Source organism: Cervus elaphus, chromosome 19, assembly GCF_910594005.1.
Source record: "Cervus elaphus chromosome 19, mCerEla1.1, whole genome shotgun sequence".
Classification (NCBI taxonomy): Eukaryota; Metazoa; Chordata; class Mammalia; order Artiodactyla; family Cervidae; genus Cervus; species Cervus elaphus.
In genome coordinates, this window is record NC_057833.1 from 83,090,908 (window position 1) to 83,112,986 (window position 22,079).

At 48.1% G+C, this 22,079-nt stretch overlaps 1 protein-coding gene across 2 annotated transcripts in view; it reads left to right on the top strand.

Moving 5' to 3' along the window:
* EPHB1 (EPH receptor B1) overlaps positions 1-22,079 on the top strand; it is a 451,560-nt gene that overhangs the window by 145,241 nt on the left and 284,240 nt on the right. For both annotated transcript variants that reach the window (XM_043874863.1, XM_043874864.1), the window contains exon 3: positions 13,588-14,269. In XM_043874863.1, coding sequence (XP_043730798.1) covers positions 13,588-14,269 — 682 coding nt within the window. The remainder of the gene's footprint in view (positions 1-13,587; positions 14,270-22,079) is intronic.

Here is a 22,079-nt window from a genome sequence, read left to right on the forward strand (position 1 = left end):
GCTTCTGCCCCTGAATGAGAGTGAGGAAGGGCGAGTCATACATCATCAAGAAACAAGGGAACAGAGGGTGAGGAAAGGCAAAATCTCCGTTTTCTACAAAGGGAAAGGGCAGGTTTGAAAGCCAAGGGCCACTGAAACATACACTTATTAAGTACCCATGGGTCGCTTTTTAGAGCAAGCTGTTTGGAGAGGTGTGGAGCAGGTGCAGTGTAATGTGTGGGGGTTAGAGGCAGAGTAGTAGCAAGTCCAGGGGGAGCCTTGAGGGTGTGACCCCACTCCCAGGGCAGGTGAGGACTGGCCAGGAAGCTGGAGGAGGATGCAGGTGGTCCCTGGCAATGGGTGGCTCCAAGTGATGATGTGATGATGAAGGAGCATGTGGTTAGCTCGCACCCCCAGGTCTTGGCGAATGCTGAGGAAGTGAGGACTCCTGGGAAGGGAGAGAGGTGAGCTTTTGTTTTCCATCCAGTGACCCCATGTCAGTTGGTCTGAACCGGCCCTTTTGCATCCGAGGTGCTCCTCTGCTGATAGAATGGGGGGGGGTCTAGTTGTGGCACACCCTCCTCTCCATACGTACTGTCCCACTCACCTCTCTCCCTGCTGAAGACAGGGATGCCCAACACATTTCCCAGTGTCACAGAGGACAACCAACGTGAACGACTTTGGAGTCAAGATTCAGGCTTACCTTGCCGAGTGAGAGCTCTGCCTTCAAAATGTCATGGTCTGTGTTAGTGGTCCACACTTTCATTTAGGTGCAAACGAGTCACTGTGAGCCAGGTGGGCAGTGACTCAGGTGGGGTCTTCTGAGTAGCTGGTTTCCTATTCATGGGGACCAACTACACGATGCAGGTGCAGGAAGGGCAGGTGCAAGTCACAGGTGATGGTGGCCTCATTGCATGCTGTTCCAGCCTGAGCGTGTCTGCAGAAATGGGCTTATTCTGGGAGACCAGTTTTGAAAGGGACAATGGAAGACCTGGAGTGATGCCTGGTGGGGGTGGTGCCTGGTGGAGGATGGTGCCTGGTGGGGGCACACAGTGATTGTGTCTTTCTGAGAATTTTGGTTAGACCTGGGAACTTCAGCCTGGAAACAATCAGAAGCAAAGTCCAGGAGGCAAAGGCATGAGATCAAAGCCCTCCCCAGGCTTATCCAACCAAGCTCCAGCAGCCATGGTTTCTGAAGTGGATTACACACAGTGGCCACATTCCCACCATTGGGGAGGGGGCAGGATGGGGGGAGTGTGTCCCCTTCTAAGGCCAGATTTGAGTTTCCTGCACCCTGAGAATGGGCATGACACCAGGAGCTCCTCAGGGAAGGCCAGCCTCTTCGCCCCCCTGTGCCTTGCTCCCTTGTTTCCAGGACGCTTCCCACGGGCCACGGCTAGCCTGACCCACTCTCAAAACTCTGCACTCGTGGAATGGAGACCTCATCTCCTTGCCCTGTAACCTAATGTGCTGGCCTCGGCTCTGTGTTCTGAGCGGAAATCCGTCCAAGCTGAAGGGAAATGCCATTGGTCTCTCCCAGGGGTAACTGCTCCTCAGTGTTGATGGAGCTCAGGCCTGGGCAGACCAACACCAGGTTGGTGGGGCTCGGGGCCGGCAGCTCCCGCCCCTGCCTTGTTCGACAAGGCCTTGTTGGGCAGCAGTGAGGACCACATTCAATCGACAGCTTAAGATAATCACATGTGTGAGGCGCTGGGATAATGACAGCTGAATACCCTGCCGCCGTTGCCATAGTGACCAGCCAAGCACTGGTTCCCTCCTTTTTTTTCTCTCTTGTTTTCTGGGCCTCCTTGTTACAGGGCTAGCTGGTGGGGTGGGGGGCCGGGTGAGTTTGGGAAATGGGAAAGAGGAGGAAAAGGGGGAGGGGAGACCCAAGAGGGGTAGCCCATTATATGCTCTTTAAATACCCCAGCTGGAGGTGTTTTAAATCTCAACAGAGACAGAGAGAAACAGTGTCTTAATCCCCAGCTCCCTGTGAATTATTTAAAGGGATCTTGTCAGAAGGATGAATTTGTCACTGTTTCAGTGTCAACAGCAGCAGCAGCTGTCATAATGGCTGAGGACCCCACTCCAGGCAGGGCCTGGTACCAAATGCTGCTGCCTGGTGGAAGTTACAGCAACCCGGGCCCTGTGGACAAGGAGCCTCCTCCCGAGGCACAAGCCTGCAGTGTTTCTCTTGGCGCACTGGCAGAGACCAGGGTGTGAAATGTGCCCAGATGCCGAGATGCAAACCATCTGGACCTTGGGCTGGCTGGCCTTGCCTTCTATGAATGTGGCTCCTATGGCCCATATCCATGGCGTCTCTGAGCAGTGCGGGGCACTCACTGGCTGGGAGTGGTCTGAGCTGACCAGGGATCCTGTGGCCTTTGATGGGTGGGCATATACCCAAGGGAGGGCACACAGGCCCTGCTTAGGCCATAGTCAGTGTCCCCAACTTCAGACAGTACCCACAGGCATGCATGAACACACATGCAAGTGTGCACACATCAAAGATGATGCATAGGTACAGGCAGCTAGAGGGACAAGAGAGAATCGTAGATCATACACATCATGGAGGGAGAGCAGTCTCTCTAGGAGAAATGCCAGGAGCTCAGAGAGAGGCTAAACCTAAGGCTGTGGCTGATAGCCACGACTCACAGGGGTCTCGGATCAGGCTGAGGTGTTTCATGTGCATTTTCCATTTAATCTTCACAGCCACCTGGTGAAGTAGTTCCATACTCTGAGTATCCCTGTGTCCGAGGTGGAGGCTGAGGCTCATGGAGGTTTAGGGGCATGCCATGGTCACAGGACTGGGTCTCACTGACTCCAGAGCCTGTGCATTGAACTCCTGAGGGTCAGGGTTTGGCAGGATGAGAGCAGTGCTGCTTCATCCCAACCCACTGTCGGTCGACACAGACACTTCCAGGCAGTCTGGATAGATCGTGTTGGGCTCATTTCTCTCGCTCTCACCTCAGCACAGTATTTCTTGCATTTTTCCACCATCCAAACTTCCAGAAGAATTTTGTTGAGATTGCCTTGGGAAACAATGGCTATGTTTTCCAGACTCTTCTTTCCATATGCTAATTGTATTCTTTGCCCCCATCCCGGGCTCTTCTGCATCTTATGCACCCTTTGGGAAATTCATTGCTTTGTGCCCTTTCAAAGGTCTGGGCTCTCAGAAGCAGTGCCCACCCCAAGCCAGGTGCCCAGTTCCTTGGCACATTACATAGGGCCATGGTAATGAATAGGGGCCCTCCAGGTCCCCCCAGCGGCCCAGCACGTCTGGGAGGTAAATGGAGCCTGTCGGGAGGTGCGGGGGTGCTCTCAGTCCTCGAGGGAGCCCCTGAGTAAACGGCTGCCTTGCTTGGTTGGTGCACTAAATGCTAGATCCCTCTGGGCTTGTAGGAATTTATGCCCCACGGACTCCATTTTACATTTTAATTAGCCCTCGAGCTTGTCTAATATCCAGGCTCTTTCAGGCTTAGTTTACTGTCTACACAGGACCTGTGTCCTTGGGATCCAGGGCGACCGGTGATGCTGGCTCTCGTCCTGTTAGAGCAAGCTGCAGCCCTGAGGAGTCTCTGGCCTCCTCTGTGTTCTATGAGAACATGTGCTTCCCAGGCCCCGGTGGGCTTCCCTTCCTGTTCAGAGGGCAGCCATCTTTTACTGGGAGCCTGGAAGCAGAACTTTTGACTTTTCCCTGATTGTGAATCCGTGTAACTCAGACTGGGACTTGAATCCACAGTCTTTTAACTGAAGTCACACACCTGGTCTCAGATCTTAATGAGGCTCAGGTTTTTGATGTCTCATTGTAGAAAGAATTCAGTGAGAGACAAAGTGATAGGTAAGAAGTGGATTTATTTAGAGAGAAACCCGCTCCACAGACAAGAGTGTGGGCCATCTCAGAAGGAGAGAGCAGTCCCCCAAAATGATGTGGTTAGTTTTTATAGGCTGGGTAATTTCACAGGCTAATGAGTGGGAGGATTAGTCCAGTAATTTTGGGGAAAGGGCGGAGATTTCCAGGAATTGGGGCACTGCCTACTTTTTGGTCTTTGATGGTCGCCCTAGGAACTGTCATGTTTAGCTTGCTGGTGTGTTACAGTGCGTGTATACTGAGGCTCAAGATCTAGTGGAAGTCGACTTGTGGTCATCTTAAACCTATTTGGTTCTAATCGAGGTCCCAGGTAGCTCAGTGGTAAATAATCTGCCTGCCAATGCAGGAGACTCAGGAGATGTGGGTTCCATCCCTGTGTGGGGAGATCTCCTGGAGAAGGAAATGGCAACTTGTTCCAGTATTCTTACCTGGGAAATCCCATGGACAGAGGAGCCTGCTGGGCTATAGTCCTTGGTACTGCAGAAGGTCAGGCACAACTGAGTGACTGAGCACACGTGCAGGGCCTGTGTCCTTCTTTCAAAGATTGTGCCCGGCCCCCTTTCTTCGTTTCGATTGGGCAGTGCCAGGGGAGTTAGGATCCTGTGGGGCATAGTGATGGCAACCATTTGCAAAATAGCAGATTCCTTCAAACACAAGTTTGTGCCCAAATGCAGACATGGGACCAAAGTCTGTGAGTTGTGTTGAATTTTGTCTCCTTGTAGTCTGAACTGGTGGCTGACAGTGACCCAGGGATTGCCTGATGAGAGAAGGAGACCCTTGCTGAAACCTGGGCAGAGGCAGTGCTGGAGATTCCGGGAGAGGTGGAGAGAAGGCTACTGGCTGGCCCTCTGGGTCTGTACAGGGACTGAGTTCAACTCTTTAGTCTCAGTGTTTCCTGCTGACTGAATGGCAGGATTATTTATCTAAGATGGAGGAGATGATTTTTACACCTTCATGTATGAGTCAGAAGCGGATGCTGAGGTTAACATAACAGCCACGCTGCTGCTGATAGTAACGATGATAGTTGGTACTTAGTGAATGGTAGTTACGTGCAAGCTCAGTGCTACATGGTTTTTTATCTAGGTGATGATCTTTCAATCTTCCTGACACCCTGCAGGGCAAAGAGTATTTTGCAGTTGAGGAAACTGAAGCTCAGAAAATTGTGTGTGGTCACAGAGCTGTAACTGGCAAAGGTGGGGCTCGCCTGCCCCCTCCAACCTCTCCCACCTTCCCTCCTCGCACCTCCCCCCTACCCTGTGCCACTTGGCAGCCACTCTGGCATCCTGGCTTTCTCGGCTGTGTGCCAGGAACACTCTTGCTCCAGAGAGTCTGTTCTTATTCCCTGAGCCTGGAATGCTCCTCCCTCATCTTCCCTAAGCTGGGGGCTCCTGAGAGTCGTTCAGATCTCTGCCCGAAAGCAGACCTCTGACAACCCAACTGCCAGCTGTCACTTGCAAGCCCCTTCCTGCTCCTCAATAGTATTTAACACTGTTCAACTTTATATTACTAATTCATTTGCTCATTCATCCTCTGGTTTGCTCCATTAGATTATCAGGCCCATGGGGCAGGACTTTGTCTCTTAGTCCCTGCTGGGTCACACTAACACCTAGATCACTACTTGGGGATGTGTTAGGTGTTCAATTCTTTATTTTAAAAATGAGTTAAATGAGCAGGGTTGGAAACACATCAGAATAGCCTCTTGTTAGATGAGAGAGCCCAAAAAGCCAGTTTCAGCGATTTCTGTGTCTAGAAGAGCCTGTGTCTAGGACAGGCCCTGTAGAAATGGCTTATTTTCAGCAGTTGCTTCAATACAGCACCCTGGCAGACACTGGGCATTCTGGGAGGGGCTGGTTGGCCCAGGAAGATGCAGCAGTCCAAGGAAGGGCTATCAATCATAGATCTTTCCAGAACTCCATGCCTGGAACTGTCTTCAGAGGTATAAGTAGAATCAGAACCCCTTAACTTCATTTTATAGTGGTTCTTAATTTTTGATCAAGAGGTAGTATTTCCTAGCTTGCTCCTCCATCTATCTGACTCATCAGATTGGGGTCCAGATGACCTTTGTCTGATTCTGAAATCCAGCTCCATCCTTGGAGGTTGAAGAATATGTTAGAGTTTATGAAGGATGTTCTAAAAGGTGGTGTCGATGGACCAGTAGATAGGGTTCATGGCAGTGGTTTTGAAGAACAGTGTATTTTACACTCATGCAGTTGCCCAAACAGCAAATGTCAACAGTCACTCCAGCCTCCTCCAGACCAACAGACCTGCAGGTTCTGATCCCAACAAGCAAGTCAGTCTGAGAAACTGAGATCTTGGAGGAACCTAGAGGCATCTTTGTCATACATCAAAGTCCTGATCTGAAAGCCTGAACAAGTGCTTTCTGATGGGTGCATTGTTTTCTTTATTAGGTTTATCTCTAGGACAGATGGTCTGTTGGCATCAATAATAATGCCCTTTCAAAGGCTGTTAGTATTCTGCTGGTTGTGCAAGGCTGCTTTGTTTCTTCTTCTCCCAGGGACAAGTTAGCCTGGTGATGCCTGCTGTAAGTCCCCAGCCAAGGACCAGGGGCTGAGGAACAGACCAGGACCTCTCTCGTCCCCTCAGTTTGTCTGTATTTATTGAGGGCTAGGCACTGGGAATACCAGGAAGTCTCTGATGCAGTCAACCTTCCAAGGGGCAAGTACACAGCAGGAACAGGTGGTGTTGGGGTGGGGGTGAATTTCTGAGACTGCAGCAGGACTAGAGAGAGCAAGGTGGTGACTTCCAGGACATTTCCTGGAGATGTCTAGGTGGCAGCTGGATAAATAACTCTGGACACTGGGAGGAGGTCAGTGATGGTCCCCATGGTGGTTACAGCCTTCTGTGTGGCTGAGATCATCCAGGATGAAAAGTGAGAGGAGAAGGGAGTAAGGGTGGAGCCCTGAGAAACCTGTGGATTCCACTGGTCCCAGACATCCGGATAAAAACATTGTCATGTAATACCAGTGTTGCAAGGCTAAATGTACAGAATTACTTCACTGTCAACAAGAACTAATAAATTAGTCAAAACATAATTCCCTGTCCTCAAGGAGCTCACAGCCTGGAAGCAGAAACCAAAGCAATTAACGAATCGTTCAAAACACTGTATTATCCAATGCTAAATTGTGTGGAATAAGCTCAATCGTACTTAAAGCATTTGGGAACATGGTAGCTGAATAGAAGCTGGAAAGGCATCATGGGGGAAATAAGACCTGTGCTCAGTAGTTCAGTCATGTCGACTCTTTGCAACCCCATGGACTGTGTAGCCTGCCAGCCTCCTCTGTCCATGGGATTCTCCAGGCAAGAATACTGGAGTGGGTAGCCATTCCCTTCTCCAAGGGATCCTCCCAACCCAGGGATCAAACTGGAGTATCCTGAATTGGCAAGCAGTTTCTTTACCTCTGCATCACCTGGGAAGCCCTATATAAGACCCGAGGTCCCTCAAAGCAGTGTCTGCGGAGAGCGCTCAGCTCTGCCACCCATCAGTGGCCTGACTCCTGGCTACTGTTGAGTGTCTCTGAGAGTCAGTGTGCCCATTTGTCAACAAAAGGTCTTGGTCAACACGACCTATCGTGGCTTCCTACCAGGTTGTTACTCTCTGGTTCTGTGTCTTGGAGGAGTTGAGATGGGATGAGGATGATGTAGAAGAAAGGTGCCGGAACATCAGCAACATCAGAGGCAGAAATAGGCACTGGCTCTGAGTGATGGGAGAGGATGTGGCCCTGGCTTGAGCCCTGGCCATCTCTTGCCTGGTCTGCTGTGATGACTCTCTGGCCAAACAGGAAGCCAGGGCATGAGTCCAGGAGTGAGGTAATGCCAGCCCTAGTGCACGGCAGTGGAAAGCAACAGAGAGGCCAGATAGGAGGAACATTGTTCTGGAAGAAATGGCAAATTGGGCATGGAGTTGCCAGGGGCACACAGTTTGTGGATGATAGAGACCAGGCCATCATTGTTGGGTGTTGAGGTACAGGCTGTGCCTGATAATCAAGAGTGTTTTTCAGAAAAAACTGTATTGAGATGTTAGTTACATATAAAATTTACTCATTTTAAGTGTACAGTTCAATGATTGTCAGTTTATAGAGTTGTGTACTCACCATCACAATCCCATTTTAGAAAATTTCCATCAGCTCCAAAAGACTCTTCATGTCTATTTGTAATCACTCTCCTTTCCCATCCATGGTCTCAGTCAGGGAAATACTAACACTTTTATGTCTATAGATTTGCCTTTTCTGGACTCTTCATGTAAATAGAGAACCATGCAATATGTGGTCTTTTGTGTCTGGCTTCTTTCCCTGGGCAGTCGTTTAGAGGTTGCATGTACCAGTATTTCCTTCTTTTTTATTTCCAAATAGTACTTCATCATATAGCTGTATCCCATTTCATATTTTTAGTAGTTTATGTGCTTAGTAATTATGTGTTTAGTAGTTTATGTGTTTACTATGCACATTAACATGGGGAAGACTTGGTCTCAGGTGTCATATTAAAGTCCAGTTGAGAGCTCCAAGGATCGAGGACTATAGTCATATTGGCATCAAGCTCAGGGTTGATCCTAGAAGTGGAATTGCTGGGTCAAATGATGTATACATTTCTAATTTTGATAAATAAAACCAAAATTTTCATAGAGATTGTACCACTTCACCCTTCATCCAGCTATTTATTAGAATCCTTATCTCTGACACCCTTTCCAACATGGGGTATTATCAAATGTTTGTCTGACCAAAAAGAAAAAAAGTGTCAAAAGTATCCCAATGTGGCTAATTACCATTTTGGTTCTATTGAATGAGGTTTAGCACCTTTTCATATGTTTATGAGCTATATCTGTTTGTTTTAGTAAACAGTGTTAATATGCTTTGCCCATTTTTCTGGGTTTTTATTTTATTTTTTTGATGTGTAGATTTTTAAAAAATCTATTAGGGGAAATTAACACTTTATCTATGATAAATTGCAATACGTCTTTTCCTAGCATGTTTTCTTTTCTCTTCCTTTCGATTTTACCATGGCTATTTCTGTCATGTTAATTAAAAAAAAACATTACATGGCACTGACTTGATCAGTCTGTTCATTTATGGCTTCTGAGTTTCATGTCATCATTACTATACATACATTGTCTCTATGGTTTCTTTTAGTATTTTTATGGTTTCATTTTTAATATTTAAATCTTTGATTCACTGGACATTTTTCCTGGAGTAAGGTAAGAAGTATGGATGCAGAATTATGTGTTTTTTTCCAGATGGATACCCAGCTATTACAACAATTTTTAAAAATGGTTCACCTTTTCCCCACTGATTTGAGTTGTGGCCAACCTTCCAAATGGTGAGACCTATTGATTTGACATTTAGAACATCCCACCAGTTACTCTGCCATGTGTAGGCTCAGGAGTGGCCTTTGCGCTATATTCTTACAGAGACTTGATATTTTATCCTTTTAATTTTTTGCCAATCTGATAAGCAAATGGAGATGTTTTGTTGTTTTAATGGGAGGAGATAATTACGGAAAGAAACACAGGAGGCAGCATGTCAAATGCCTAGAAGTGGAGGCTGAGAAACCTTTAGTAGGAGATTGGCTTTGGGAAGGGCGGTGAGAGCGCCCCCCAGAGGCTGGAACCAGTATAGGTCTTAGGCCTGAATACCAATGGGATTGTGTATCCAGCGCTGGTGAAACCCATTTTTTTAAGGATTTGTGAAGCTGTGCACCTAGTCCCTCAAAGCTTGGTTAGTGGGGCAGACCTGGTGCATGAAAGAGTATTAAGGGGACACGTGAAAATGAAAGTGAAGTCACTTAGTTGTGTCTGACTCTTTGCGACCCCGTGGACTGTAGCCTACCAGGCTCCTCCGTCCATGGGATTCTCCAGGCAAGGATACTGGAATGGGTTGCCATTTCCTTCTCCAGGGATCTTCCCGACCCAGGGATCGAACCTGAGTCTCCCGCATTGCAGGCAGACTCTTTACCGTCTGAGCCACCAGGGAAGCCCTAGGTCTGGTTAAAGCACCCTCTCTCTGTCCCTCACCCCATCACCCCACCTCAACGTGATGAGAACCTAGAATTTCTGCACCAAGATACACTTTCAGTTTCCACTGGTATGGCCCAACCCTCTGTCATCTCTCACTTGAAGCAGGAAAAGAAGGCCGGTTGTCCTGCTCATGTACTCATCCAACCCAGTCTCTGCTTTGCATCAGAGAACTCTTAAAAATACTCAGCTCTGGTCACCTTTATTTTCCTCCCTAAAACTTATCAATGCCTTCTACTCTCAGGGTGAAATTCCAAGTTCTCCATCAGACTCACCCTCTCTGCAGTCTTCCTCCTGCTACCTCTAATTTTTTTAACGATTTTCCTTCCTCGGTGGTGCCAGGACATTTCTCTCCACCACAGGGCCTTTGCATTTGCTGTTCTTGGGCCTCAGTGCTCTGTCCCTTCTCTGCCCCTCTCTGCTGGCAGCAGACACACATTTCTCCTGGCTGACTTCTATCCACCCATCCCTCTCAGCTTGGAGGGTCATCTCTGCCAGGCCTCTTGGCATCCTGAAATTTTCCCTCACAGCAGTTAGCACAATTGTAATAATTTAGTTATTTTAATAACCATTTGTCTAATTTCTGTTTCTCTTGCTAGATTATAAGCTTCATATTTCTGCATCCCCAGTGGCTAATGGAATGCCTGGCATAAAGTTGGCCTTCCATAAGTATTTTTTTCACTGATGGATGCATGAAGTAGAACTATAAAGCAATGACACTGATTCCAAGTATCACAAACAAATAATAATGTCTGTCTTCCCTGCTGGGAATGCTGTTCCACCCTCATCTTGATTTACTCAAATCTTCTCTTTCAAGGCCCACAATCCTAATTGTCACTTGCTCAGAGAATATTTGCGTTTCCTCCAGCCCACTCTGATTGCTATGTTTCTAACCCCTGTAGCTGTAGCAGGCAGAAGAATAAAAAAGGGAAAGAGACTCCATCACAGCCTTTCCCCAAACAACGAGGAATTATTTTTCTTTCTCTCAATTTCTTGCTGCTCTTTCCCTTTGAATATACAGCTGTATTCCCCCTAATTTGCTTTGATCACTCCCTTAGGAGCTGTCATGGAATCAATTAGATCTGTAGACTTTTATGACTCCAGGTCACCCAGTATGATTCCTCATTTTACAGATGAGAAAACTGAGGCCCAGAGAGGTTAATGTTGGAAACAATTACCTCTATTGGGTCTTATAATACCAATCAGTGTCATTTTCTAAGATAAATGTTCTCAATATCCCAGCTCCACAAGAGTGTAAATCCTCATTCAGTCTATTTAGAGACATGCTGGTGGTGACAGCCTTAGCGTTAAGATGAGCCCCAAATGGTGGGCTTCCTGTCCTGCTCTCACATAGCAGAGCTGCATTAGTCTTGGGTGGCTCAAGGTCCCCACCCTAAGTGGGCCTCAGGCTTCACCTCTGCATTGACAAAGGAGCCCCATGTTCGTGCTGAAACCTCATACAGCCCAGTGAAATGGTGTATCGTGAGAACTGCTGTGTTTAAACAATTGCAGAACAGCAAAGAAAAAAAAAGAATCCTGTCCTTCTGTCTAAAGTCATGTAGGGTCAACTGGGAAAATGTAATTTCAAAACAGCCATGAAAAGGGAGGGAGGTTTGAAAAGTTGAACTAAAAAAACTGCTAGCAATGACTTCTTCCTAATGTGTTTACTTTCTGCTTCCAAATAACCAGGCAAGCAGAATGTAACTTTAACAAACACATTTAAATAGAATATAACACCAAAAAAAAAAAAGTCTAAAGAAGGAATAAAAAGTGTACCTTAACATCCAGAGATTGGATAAGAAATTAAGCAAAGTGCAGGTGAGGTTGGCTGTGTGCAAGGATCCTGGAAGGAGCCCACTAAAACTCCAGACTGGGGAGGGAACTGGGCCTCCTGAGAGTGCTGGGAGGGATCTGGGGAGGAGTGTCACTGGGGGTCTCCGTACAGGCCTGAGTGGGCAGGGCCAGGTCCCCAGGTGCTCTTTCCTTTGCTCCATGCCTGGTGTTCAGAAGCCCTGGTACATTTGAAGGACAGCCTAGCCTCTGCCTTGCCTCTTGCTCTGACAGAGAATTAATTCTGTGCAGGAAGAAATCTTAGTGTATTTCCCATGTAACACTTGATTAGTTTTTGGCTCTTTTAATGAAGAATTCTCATTTATATATTTCAACTGTACACTGTGAATAATAATCAACTAACACTCATTGGAAAAGACCCTAATGCTGGGAAGGATTGAGGGCAGGAGGAGAAGGGGACGACAGAGGATGAGATGGCTGGATGGCATCACCAACTCGATGGACATGGGTTTGGGTAGATTCTGGGAGTTGGTGATGGACAGGGAGGCCTGGCGTGCTGCGATTCATGGGGTCGCAAAGAGTTGGACAGGACTGAGCAACTGAACTGAACTGAACACAATATTTAAAGATATGGTACTGTTTGATTTCTTTTGTCATCACTGCTAATTAGTCAAGGATCTTTATCTATTTTCTCTTTTCACTTTAGGAAGTGGAATTTCTTCTGCCCCTTGTTTGCTTTTTTAGCAAACACACTGGAACCTCCTGGGAAGACCCCCAGTTCTTGAGGTCAGGGTTCTGAGCACTCCCCAGTATGGGGCAGCTGCTTCCTCTCTCAGAACAAGGAAGAAAGAATGATCCAGCAACTTTTCTTTGGCCCCCAGGGTAGCTCATGAAGGGAGCCAAGTCTTTATGGATCGACCCTCTTCCCTTATTGCCTATTACTAAAATAAGTTACTAGGTGAATTTCTTCATTCAAAGCACTTGTTTCTGTCTCCTCTCTTCCCCATATCCTTTATGGCCACGTGAGCATGGGTGAGTTGAATTGAATGAAGAATTGCACCTATAAATTGGTGATGGTAAGCTAATTCTTTGGGCAACTGTTGGTGTGATTGCGAGACATTATTTTCCTTCTGATCCCCAGGACTGCTGAATAGAAGAGAACTCTTTTCCAACAAGAGTCACAATTGTATTTCCCTTATTCTGAAGCTTTCTTTACTCCCTAAGTAACACCTTCCAACATTCTCTTCCACCACATCTTTGCTCAAAGTATGCACACAAGGAAGCTTAATTTGCTTCATTTAGGATCTCTCATCAATTCTGCTCTTCCCAGTTTCACAGTCTAGCTCTTTCAAAGAGATTGATGTTATAAAACAAAAGTTTTTGCGAATCTCTGTTTGTTGAAATATTCTGAAAAGTATTATGTTCATATGATTTTTGGAGATATAAAGGAGTTGTACCACACTAAAGAAATTAGGTTCAGAAATGAGGATTTCCTAGGTGGATGGAGGTGACATGTGGTCAGACCCCTGATCCCCAGAGTGACTATAGAGAGTGGAAGCTATGGAATTGAGGATGAAAGTCCTCAATGGGACTCCAAGCTGCAGGTGGACATAATGTTCCTTGTGGACATAATGAATCATTGTCACAGCATGAGAGTTGTGAGTTAGGTGATGGGAAGCTTTGTACAGTGAAGTCTGTTATATTTTGGGATGGACTACATAGGAATCTCCTGAAGTGTGCTCATAAGGAGATCTTTAAACGCAAGTTAGGGTTAAGTGTGTTCATTTCTCAAGTCAAGCCATTACACTGGTGAGCTCATAAGGCCCCCTCAGTGCCAGACTTCTCTTCTGCTCTGCCTCTCCTTGCCTTCTTACTCTCTGTTTTGTGTTTTTCATGTGTGTGCCTGGCCTGCTCGGTACAGTGGGAAGAAGTCAGTGGCTACGATGAAAATCTGAACACCATCCGTACCTACCAGGTGTGCAATGTCTTCGAGCCCAACCAGAACAACTGGCTGCTCACCACCTTCATCAACCGGCGGGGGGCCCATCGCATCTACACGGAGATGCGCTTCACTGTGAGGGACTGCAGCAGCCTCCCTAACGTCCCCGGCTCCTGCAAGGAGACCTTCAACTTGTACTATTATGAGACTGACTCCGTCATTGCCACCAAGAAGTCAGCCTTCTGGTCCGAGGCCCCCTACCTCAAAGTGGACACCATTGCGGCAGATGAGAGCTTCTCCCAGGTGGACTTTGGGGGAAGATTGATGAAGGTCAACACAGAAGTCAGGAGCTTTGGGCCTCTTACACGGAATGGTTTTTACCTCGCTTTCCAGGATTATGGAGCCTGTATGTCTCTCCTTTCTGTCCGTGTCTTCTTCAAAAAGTGTCCCAGCATTGTGCAAAACTTTGCAGTGTTCCCAGAGACCATGACTGGGGCGGAGAGCACATCTCTGGTCATTGCTCGGGGCACGTGCATCCCCAATGCAGAGGAAGTGGATGTGCCCATTAAACTCTACTGCAACGGGGACGGGGAGTGGATGGTGCCCATCGGGCGCTGCACCTGTAAGCCTGGCTATGAGCCTGAGAACAGCGTGGCCTGCAAGGGTAAGCCCTGAGGCTCTTGAGGCCTCTCCTTCCTGCAGCAAAGAAGTCAGGAGTCAGGAGTCCCCACGTCCAACTCTGATCAGATAGGGACAGAAGAGCCTAATGGCTTCTTCTAAAGCTCTGGAGAACCTCCATCTCCAGTGCTAGGCCTGATGGTTTTCCAGTTGTGTTCAGCCAGAATTTCTGTATTCCGGGTGGGGGAAAGAGATGGGGAAAATTCCAAACGGGGATCATAACTTAATAACCACTCATGTATATTTAGTTTTGGGAACACTGACACTTATATTCTATCTCTCTTTCTCCGTCTTTTAGACACAGACACAGACACACACACCCCTGCATCCTGTCTAGTCCTGTGCTCTGAGGCATGGATTATTTGGGTTGTCATGGATAAGTCACTCAAGGGTAATTGAGAAGCGACTGAACTTGGAAAATATTTTCGTTCATTTCAGTCCAGATCCCATATCACTCAGCCTGGTACTGAACCCATGCAGCTCATTAACTGAAAGCCTCCTGGCTTGGCTGTCTTCCTCCAGGGACTTAGTGCCAGGCCATGGGACAGGGATGGGGCCTAGCATTAGTAGGTCCTGAAAGGAGATGAATGTGTTGGAATGGGGGTGGGATAGTACCATGTTTTCTGTTAGCTTTGCTTCAGGATGTTACAGAGTGATGGTGACTTTGCAGTTGGGGGTGTCAGGGTACCCTGTCCTCATGCTGGCCCTCTTTGGTCCAGGAGAGCACATGTCCAGTCTATGGCAATAAATATGCTGAACTGGCTGGAGACTCGGCCTTCTCTGGGAGTTAACAGAAGGATCGAGAGGGTCCATGGCTCATCTGTTTCCTGAGTACATGGAAGCCAAACAGGGGGGAGCCCAAAGCTGAAGAAGAGAAGACTATTTTCCTTTATCTTTTCCTTGTGGCCTTAAAAGTTTCAGAGTCTTTCAAAAGCAAGGTTTCCCACACAGACCTCAGAAATGACCACCTTGACCCTGACTCCTTACTTGGGTTGCCCCAGTCCTTTGGGGACCACTTGGAGATAGGGGGAGCTGTGCATGCATGCGTGCTCAGTCTTTAAGTTGTCTGACTCTTAGCAACCCTATGGACCGTAGCTCACTAGGCTTCTCTGTCCATGGGATTTCCCAGGCAAGAATACTAGAGTGGTTTGCCATTTCCTTCTCCAAGGGATCTTCCAGACCCAAGGATTGAACTCATGTCTTCTACACCGGAAGGTGGATTCTTTACCGCTGAGCCACCAGGGAAGCCTGGGGGGAGCTATAGTTGCTCCATTTTCTCCATCATGAGCTTCATGCCAGCTGTCCCCTGTTGCCCTCCCCACCCTGCCTGAGCAATGGAACATCCTCTGTGTGTCTCCTTCTCCACTTTTACTCACCCGCCACCTGCAGGTGAAGCACCAGGCACAGTATTGCTATTGTACACCAGCTCTGCAATCCTTTGGACTCAGCTAATTGCCTGGGCTGGGGCATTCACAGCCTTTCTGAGGCCTGCTGAGAGCGGGGAGCTGCGCCTTTGTGTCTTTATTGGATTTCTTGGTTATGGTGCCCATGATGGATGATGTGGAAACAGGGGGGCGAGGGTGCCAGATCAAGTGATGAATCAACACAGACTGGTTTAATCCCAGCCGGCCTGGTCCCACCATGCTCCCCTGTCCCATTGGTTGGGGGTGGGAGGGCAGTGCCCTCTTGAGCATGTGTCGGGTCTGAGTGGGGACCCAGGCCAGGCTGAGTTTAGTTGCAGGTGCCACACTCTTGATAGCAGGGATGATTTCTTCTGACTTCAAAGGGCTGCCATCCCACGCTTGCTGGCTGGGGCCTTTGTTTTTCTCATTATTTCCTGAGCAGAACAGCAGGAACCAGAGCAAGTATTGATTGGTTCTGATTTAATTGGGACTCTGGGAACAGGCTGTCATTTCTCTGGGCTAATCGGAACTTTTCTCTTTTGGGGGCGGTTCTGCAGTGCTTGCTGCTTCTCGGTCACCTCCTGTGGTTGTCCTGGGAGGGCCTAGGGGGGAAAATATGTAAAACCAGGTGGCTGCTTTCCATTCTGTCTACCTAGCCTCAGCCTCCTCCTGACGTTTGGTGGATGTTCCTAATCTAGAGCTGTTAGGAACCTGACTTGACTTCACACTCTGCTTGCTGCAAACTCATTGGAAGCTGGAGGAGATAGGGAGCCCCAGGCACCATGATTTTGCCATTTCAGAGACACAGGAAGCCACATAGTGGTGGCGGTTCTAAGAGCAGAGAGTAGCTAGCCAGGCAGTACCATAGGTCCTGCAGCCCAGCAGCCTGGCTGGGCTCAGCGCTCTAGAAAGGCACCTTTTATTCTGTCTCAAGAATTTTAAGCTGAATCCTCTGAATTCTTTGCTCTTGGCTCTGCTAGTAACTTGGGCTTGATGACTGAGACCAACCTCCCCTTCTTCATGGCTCACAGTAGTGGGATGCCCAGGGAGGTGAAGGGCCTTTGGGCAGATTCTGCACTTTTCTGATAGGGATGGACAGTGCTTGGGGAGGTATTTGTAACTGGTTCCTGGGATGTATCTTCAAGGCGACATGCTCAATTCATTTTGGATTCTCATGCTGGGCTGTCAGGTGGGCACCATGATCCTCCACAATTGCCTGCCTAGTACAGCCTGCTACTGAGAGCTTGGATATCAGTGGATGCAGTAGAGACTTGTGGGTGAGAAAGAGCGAGTCTCCATCAGTGGTCCTGGTAAGACCTAAGAAGGAAGGTGAGCTGCTCTCTCTCAGCACAGCCCTGAGAACTGATGTCCCGGAACCCGGCTAGGAGAAGCCGGGATGGTTCCATGATTCACACAGTTGTGTCAAGCTGATCAGTTTTCTTTTCTGGATATTTGAATCTGAGCTTTTGCATGTGTTGAATCTATGGGGTGGCAGAAAGCATATCCTTTGTATTGTTTTTCTGGCAGGACAGACTTTGATCACGGGCAAGAATCTTATTATGACTTTCACTTTGCCTCTGTTAAACCCGTGCCTGTCAGAGTCATGGTGACCAGTTGCTTGGTTTTGCAGAAGCACCTGGGGACCAATTAGGTGGCCCAGCCAGCAAAGAATGGTCTTGGCCTAGAGCTATTCCTATTGTGAGGAGGGAGGGAGTGGCAAGCAGAGGAAGCCACTGGGGAACTTGCACATCAGAATGTGCAGCAAGCAGCTCACACGCTTTTTAGAGGCTCCATGGCCCAAGGCCTGTTCTGGCCTCATCCTTTCTGTACACACAGGTTAGACCAATCAGGCAGAATCCCAGAAGCCTGTTGACCCCACCACTGACTCTAACCCATCATGCATTTTTCTCTGTGAAACTGTTGATTACTAGCAAAATGATCTATCTACCCCAGCTTCAAGTTTTATGCTGATAGTATAGCCGATTAATGAGAAATCATGGCTTTGTCTTTATACACCCTCAAGCCTTCCCTGCTCAGGTTGATGGCTGAGTCGATCCTCCATGTGAGTCCCTGTAGCCTGACTGTCATTGGGCCAGGGAGACCAAGAACTGGTGCTTGGCAAGCTCCCTCTGTGTTGCGGCCCCCAAAATGTTGCGCTGGTCTCGGAGGTCAGCTAAGATCATTCTACCTCTGGATTTTGGCAGGGCCTTGGCAGTTCCTAAAGAAGAACAGCTCTGTTCTTGGTTCTTCTATCCCTTGTTTCATGTCTCTCCTGTTCGCTGGTATCCATCAGAGCCCTGCCTTGGATCCTGAGAGCTCATGGGTGCTGTCCGTGCATGTCCCCCACCTTCACCCACACTTCCCTGCCCCTCCCCCAGTTCTCTTTTTCCTTCCTTCCTCCCCTGTTTTCCTTGGGAGGGACTGTTTTCCGTGGTGATTTTCTACCTACATATAAATTCTTTCATGCCTGAAAATCCAAGAGACATTTTGAACCTTTCAGTAATTTTAGTGCCTTTGTCCACGTGAGCAGCCAGGGAGAGAACCAGTTTATAAACCTGGGGAGCTAAGACAAAAAAATCTGCAGAATTCGAAAGGGAAGAAAAATGTATCTAGTTTAGCTCCTCGTGGGAAAGAGAAGTTTCTGGGGCCTATTTCCACCTCCCTTAAGGTTGCTGGTCCCAGCTCTAGGTCTCCTCCTGCCTCCTCATCCTGGGGGTGTGTGTGTGTGTGTGTGTGTGTGTGTGTGCGCGCGCGCACGCGCGTGCAGGTAACCACATTCAGGGGCACTGAAGAAGTCTTTCTGCTCTGCTCTCTGGCTCATCAGCTGTTGGCTGGTGACTGAGAAGAAGGCCATAGCCTAGATGCCTCCTCCTAGGCCCCAGGGAGACCCTCTCAGCTCAGGGCTGGGGAAGGCCAGAGTCATTAACACCACAGCCCTGAAAGATGAGCTTCATAATAGGATTTCCCAATAGGCTACTTCATTTAGAAACCTCTTGGGCCTCCACGGTGGCCCTGCCCAGTGCCCTCCAGAGAGGACTCTGATGTAATAGGCTGCATGTAATGGGCTGTGACCCCAGCATGAGCAACAGCAAACAGCTGGAAGGATGCTGTCTGCCTCACCGACTCTAGCACATTGTGTGGGGGTGCACAGCCCAGATCTGGGGGCTGCAGGGGACAACCAGGGAACAGGGGAGGGGCAGCTCTGAGTTCCAAACCCCCTTGTGCTCTGCACCACCCTTTCTGCCTTTAAAGGACAGGTTAGAAGTACCCAGATTCCACTGGTGTTGACCAAACAATCATGATTCTCCCAGGTCAGTGCTGAAGTTGCTGAGAATGTTCTGGGCATGATAGCTGTCCTGGCTAGAAGTCCATGACTTAGTAAACATTATCAAAGATAATGACAAAGGCGCCACAGGATCATTACTGAGGTGGTTGGGTACATCACAGCGTGAGCAGTCCAGTTTGGGCCCATGAAGAACTATGGAGTCTGAAACAACCCAAGCTGGGGTGGAAGTGGGCAGAATACCAAGAGGCCAACTATTCTGGCTGCCTTATTTATCTGTGGAGAGAGGGCAGACAGAGAACATCACTGGGCACCAGTCTGGGGAGCCCTGCTGGCTGATGTCAGAGTGAGATCAGAACTCAAGTCTGGGAGGCCACTGTGTGCCTCTGCTTCTGAGACTGGCTTTTCTTAAAATTAACCATCCTTGGATATGCAATGTCTATTTTCAGGAATAGCAACCCCCTCTCAGCTCTTCTACTATGAACACTTTCTCTGTATCTGTGTCACCCTTTGTGTTTTCTTGGGTCCGGGTGCTCCGTGGAACTGTGCTCTGTGGTTTTATGTTTCCACACTGTACAGCACAGAGCTCCATGTTGACTACCCCCATCTTCTCTTTAACATCTCTGGAGGCAGTACCATCTCTCAGTACTATGTCAGATGCTCTGACATGTTGACCTGCCTCTGGACCATCCAGAGGGCCATGGCATCAGTGGTGGGGGGGGGGGGTGATTGACACAAAGCTCCTTGGGAAGGATGAGGTCTAAAGGCTTTGTGCTTCTAGAAAAGGGCAGGGAGGGTGGCAGGGCTGCGGGATGGAGTCCTGGTTATGGCTCTGTAATTGGCCTCAAGGACCAGTATGGGCCCCTGAGGCAGGGCTGTTGTCAGACTTACCCCCTTTTCTCCCTGGTCCTGCCTCTCTCTAGAGCTGGATGGTCTTGTGTGCAGAACCTGAGCACACATATCTCAGCACAAACTTCCTCAACACTTTTGAGTTTGAAGTATGGAGAAAACTCCCAGTGAATCTGAACTTGCCTGGAGGGTGGTCCCGCGATTCTGGGTCCCAGGAGCTCTGATGGTGTGAGTTTGGTTTCCATGCTTTGGCCTGTGGACAAGCTGTATTGACAGTCCCCTAATGCTCCTGGGCCTTAGTTCTCTTTTGAATCAGTGGAAGAAGTGCTTGAGACAGTCAGCTCAGGGCAGCTGCAAAAGGGGAAGGGATACATCCCATCTGCACACCGCCGGGAGCAAGCCTTATTTTGCCAATGGAACTGTGGCAGGGATGTTGAGAGAGGGGCACCCTGGCCTTTCCCTAGGGGAGGGGTCTCTGCCTGCAGGTGCCATCTGTTCTGTCCTTGCTGGCTGAGCTAAGAGCTGGAGTACCAGTTACCTGGTCCGGTGGCTGCAGCTGAGCCCTCCACTCTTGTTTTAAGGGCCAGTTAATGAGGTGGATATGACCCTTGGGGCCTGCTCAGGTCACTCCTTGCAGGCCTTGGCACTTGTGGCCTCCAGTTCCTCAGTCTGGTTGGATTCCTCTTGTGAGTTCCTGCAGATGCAGTGTCTCTGTGCTCAGTTTTTTCTCTAGGTTCTTATTGAGCACCTACTGATGCCAGGCCCTTTACACTTAAGCATTCAGATGGAACAATTTTACTCCTGAGAATCTACTAGGATCTTAGCTCTTAGAAAGTGCTTGCCATGTCCAAAGGGCAGGGTCACGAGTGGCCTATGGAGGGTGGCCCCTCTCAGCTAGGTAAGGCCTCTGAGGACAGAGTCCAGCCCACCAGATGACACGTAGTCTGCTTTCCCACTGTGGTCCCCCGCCTGCTCTTGGACACCTCCAGTGATCTGACACTCAGACTTCCAGAGGCAGCCTGGTTCATCTCAGAGCCCTTCCTAGGACTGAAAGGAATCAGAGGCCCATTGCTCTAGACCCTGGGGTGGAACTTTTATGCAAATCTCCCTTATCTCAGGTTACTTTTTGTTGTTATTTTTTAAATATTTTGAGCAGGTAGGACATGAAATTAAGTTACCCTGACTTGTCTTCATCAGATCCCTCACTGTTTTAGTTTCTGATATTCTCTTGTTAACAGGGTCCATGCATTTGCACATCCAGAATACAGACACATCCTTTCTCTATTTGCACGGGGCTTACTGCACAGGGTTTTTCTCTGAGTTCCATCCACCCACCCCCATACCCCGAACTCCCTTTCTTACTTAACAGTGAAAGTTAGGAGTGGTTTGGTTGTATACTTATGTAGAGATCTGCCTCTTACTTTCCAATGACTATGTAATATTCCATTGAATCAATGTACCTTTATTTAATTGGCCCTTCATTTATATACATGTAGGTTGCTTCCTGTGTTTTGATATTTCTAAACAATGTTTCAGCAAACATCCTTGTGCATTCATCTTTGCACTTAGGTGTGAGCATATCTGTGAGATAAATTCATTAATTAATTTATTCAATGAATATTTATTGAGGACTTTCTGTGTGCCAAGCACTTTTCTAAGAGCTAAGAATGCAGCAGATTCTTTGAAGTAAAATTGCTGAATCAGAGTATATACATTTTTAATTTTGATAGATATTCTCAAACAGTCCTCCAAAAAAGACATTTTCTACCGATTTTTGCTCTGACCAACAAGTTTTAGAGTTCCTGTTCCTTATGCCTTTGCCAAGATAATAAAATATCAATTGTTTTTATCTTTGCCAGTCTGATAGATGAAACTGGCATCCCACTGTGGTTTCCATTTGCGTTTCTCTTACTATGAGGGGTGTTGAACTTGGCAAAGTTCCATAAATTGCCTTGTTGGGGAGCTGAAACACGAATATTCTTATGTAACTCATCATTACATCAGGTAAGTTTGCACACGGTAGTCAGTTTGGAGTATGCTCACTCGATGACGTGGTCTACCCTTCGCTTTCTAGTCCTTTCCCTTCTGCCCTGAATCTCACCCTTCACACATTCTTTGCCCATCTCTAGCCTCAGGACATTTTGGTGCATGCTGTATACCTGTTTAAGTGTTTCCCTGACTGTGGTGGGGGAAAGGCGCATTGGGGTGGGACAGGACAAGAGCTGGTGCTGGTGTGGAAGGGCCATGCTGTCCTCCTGGCC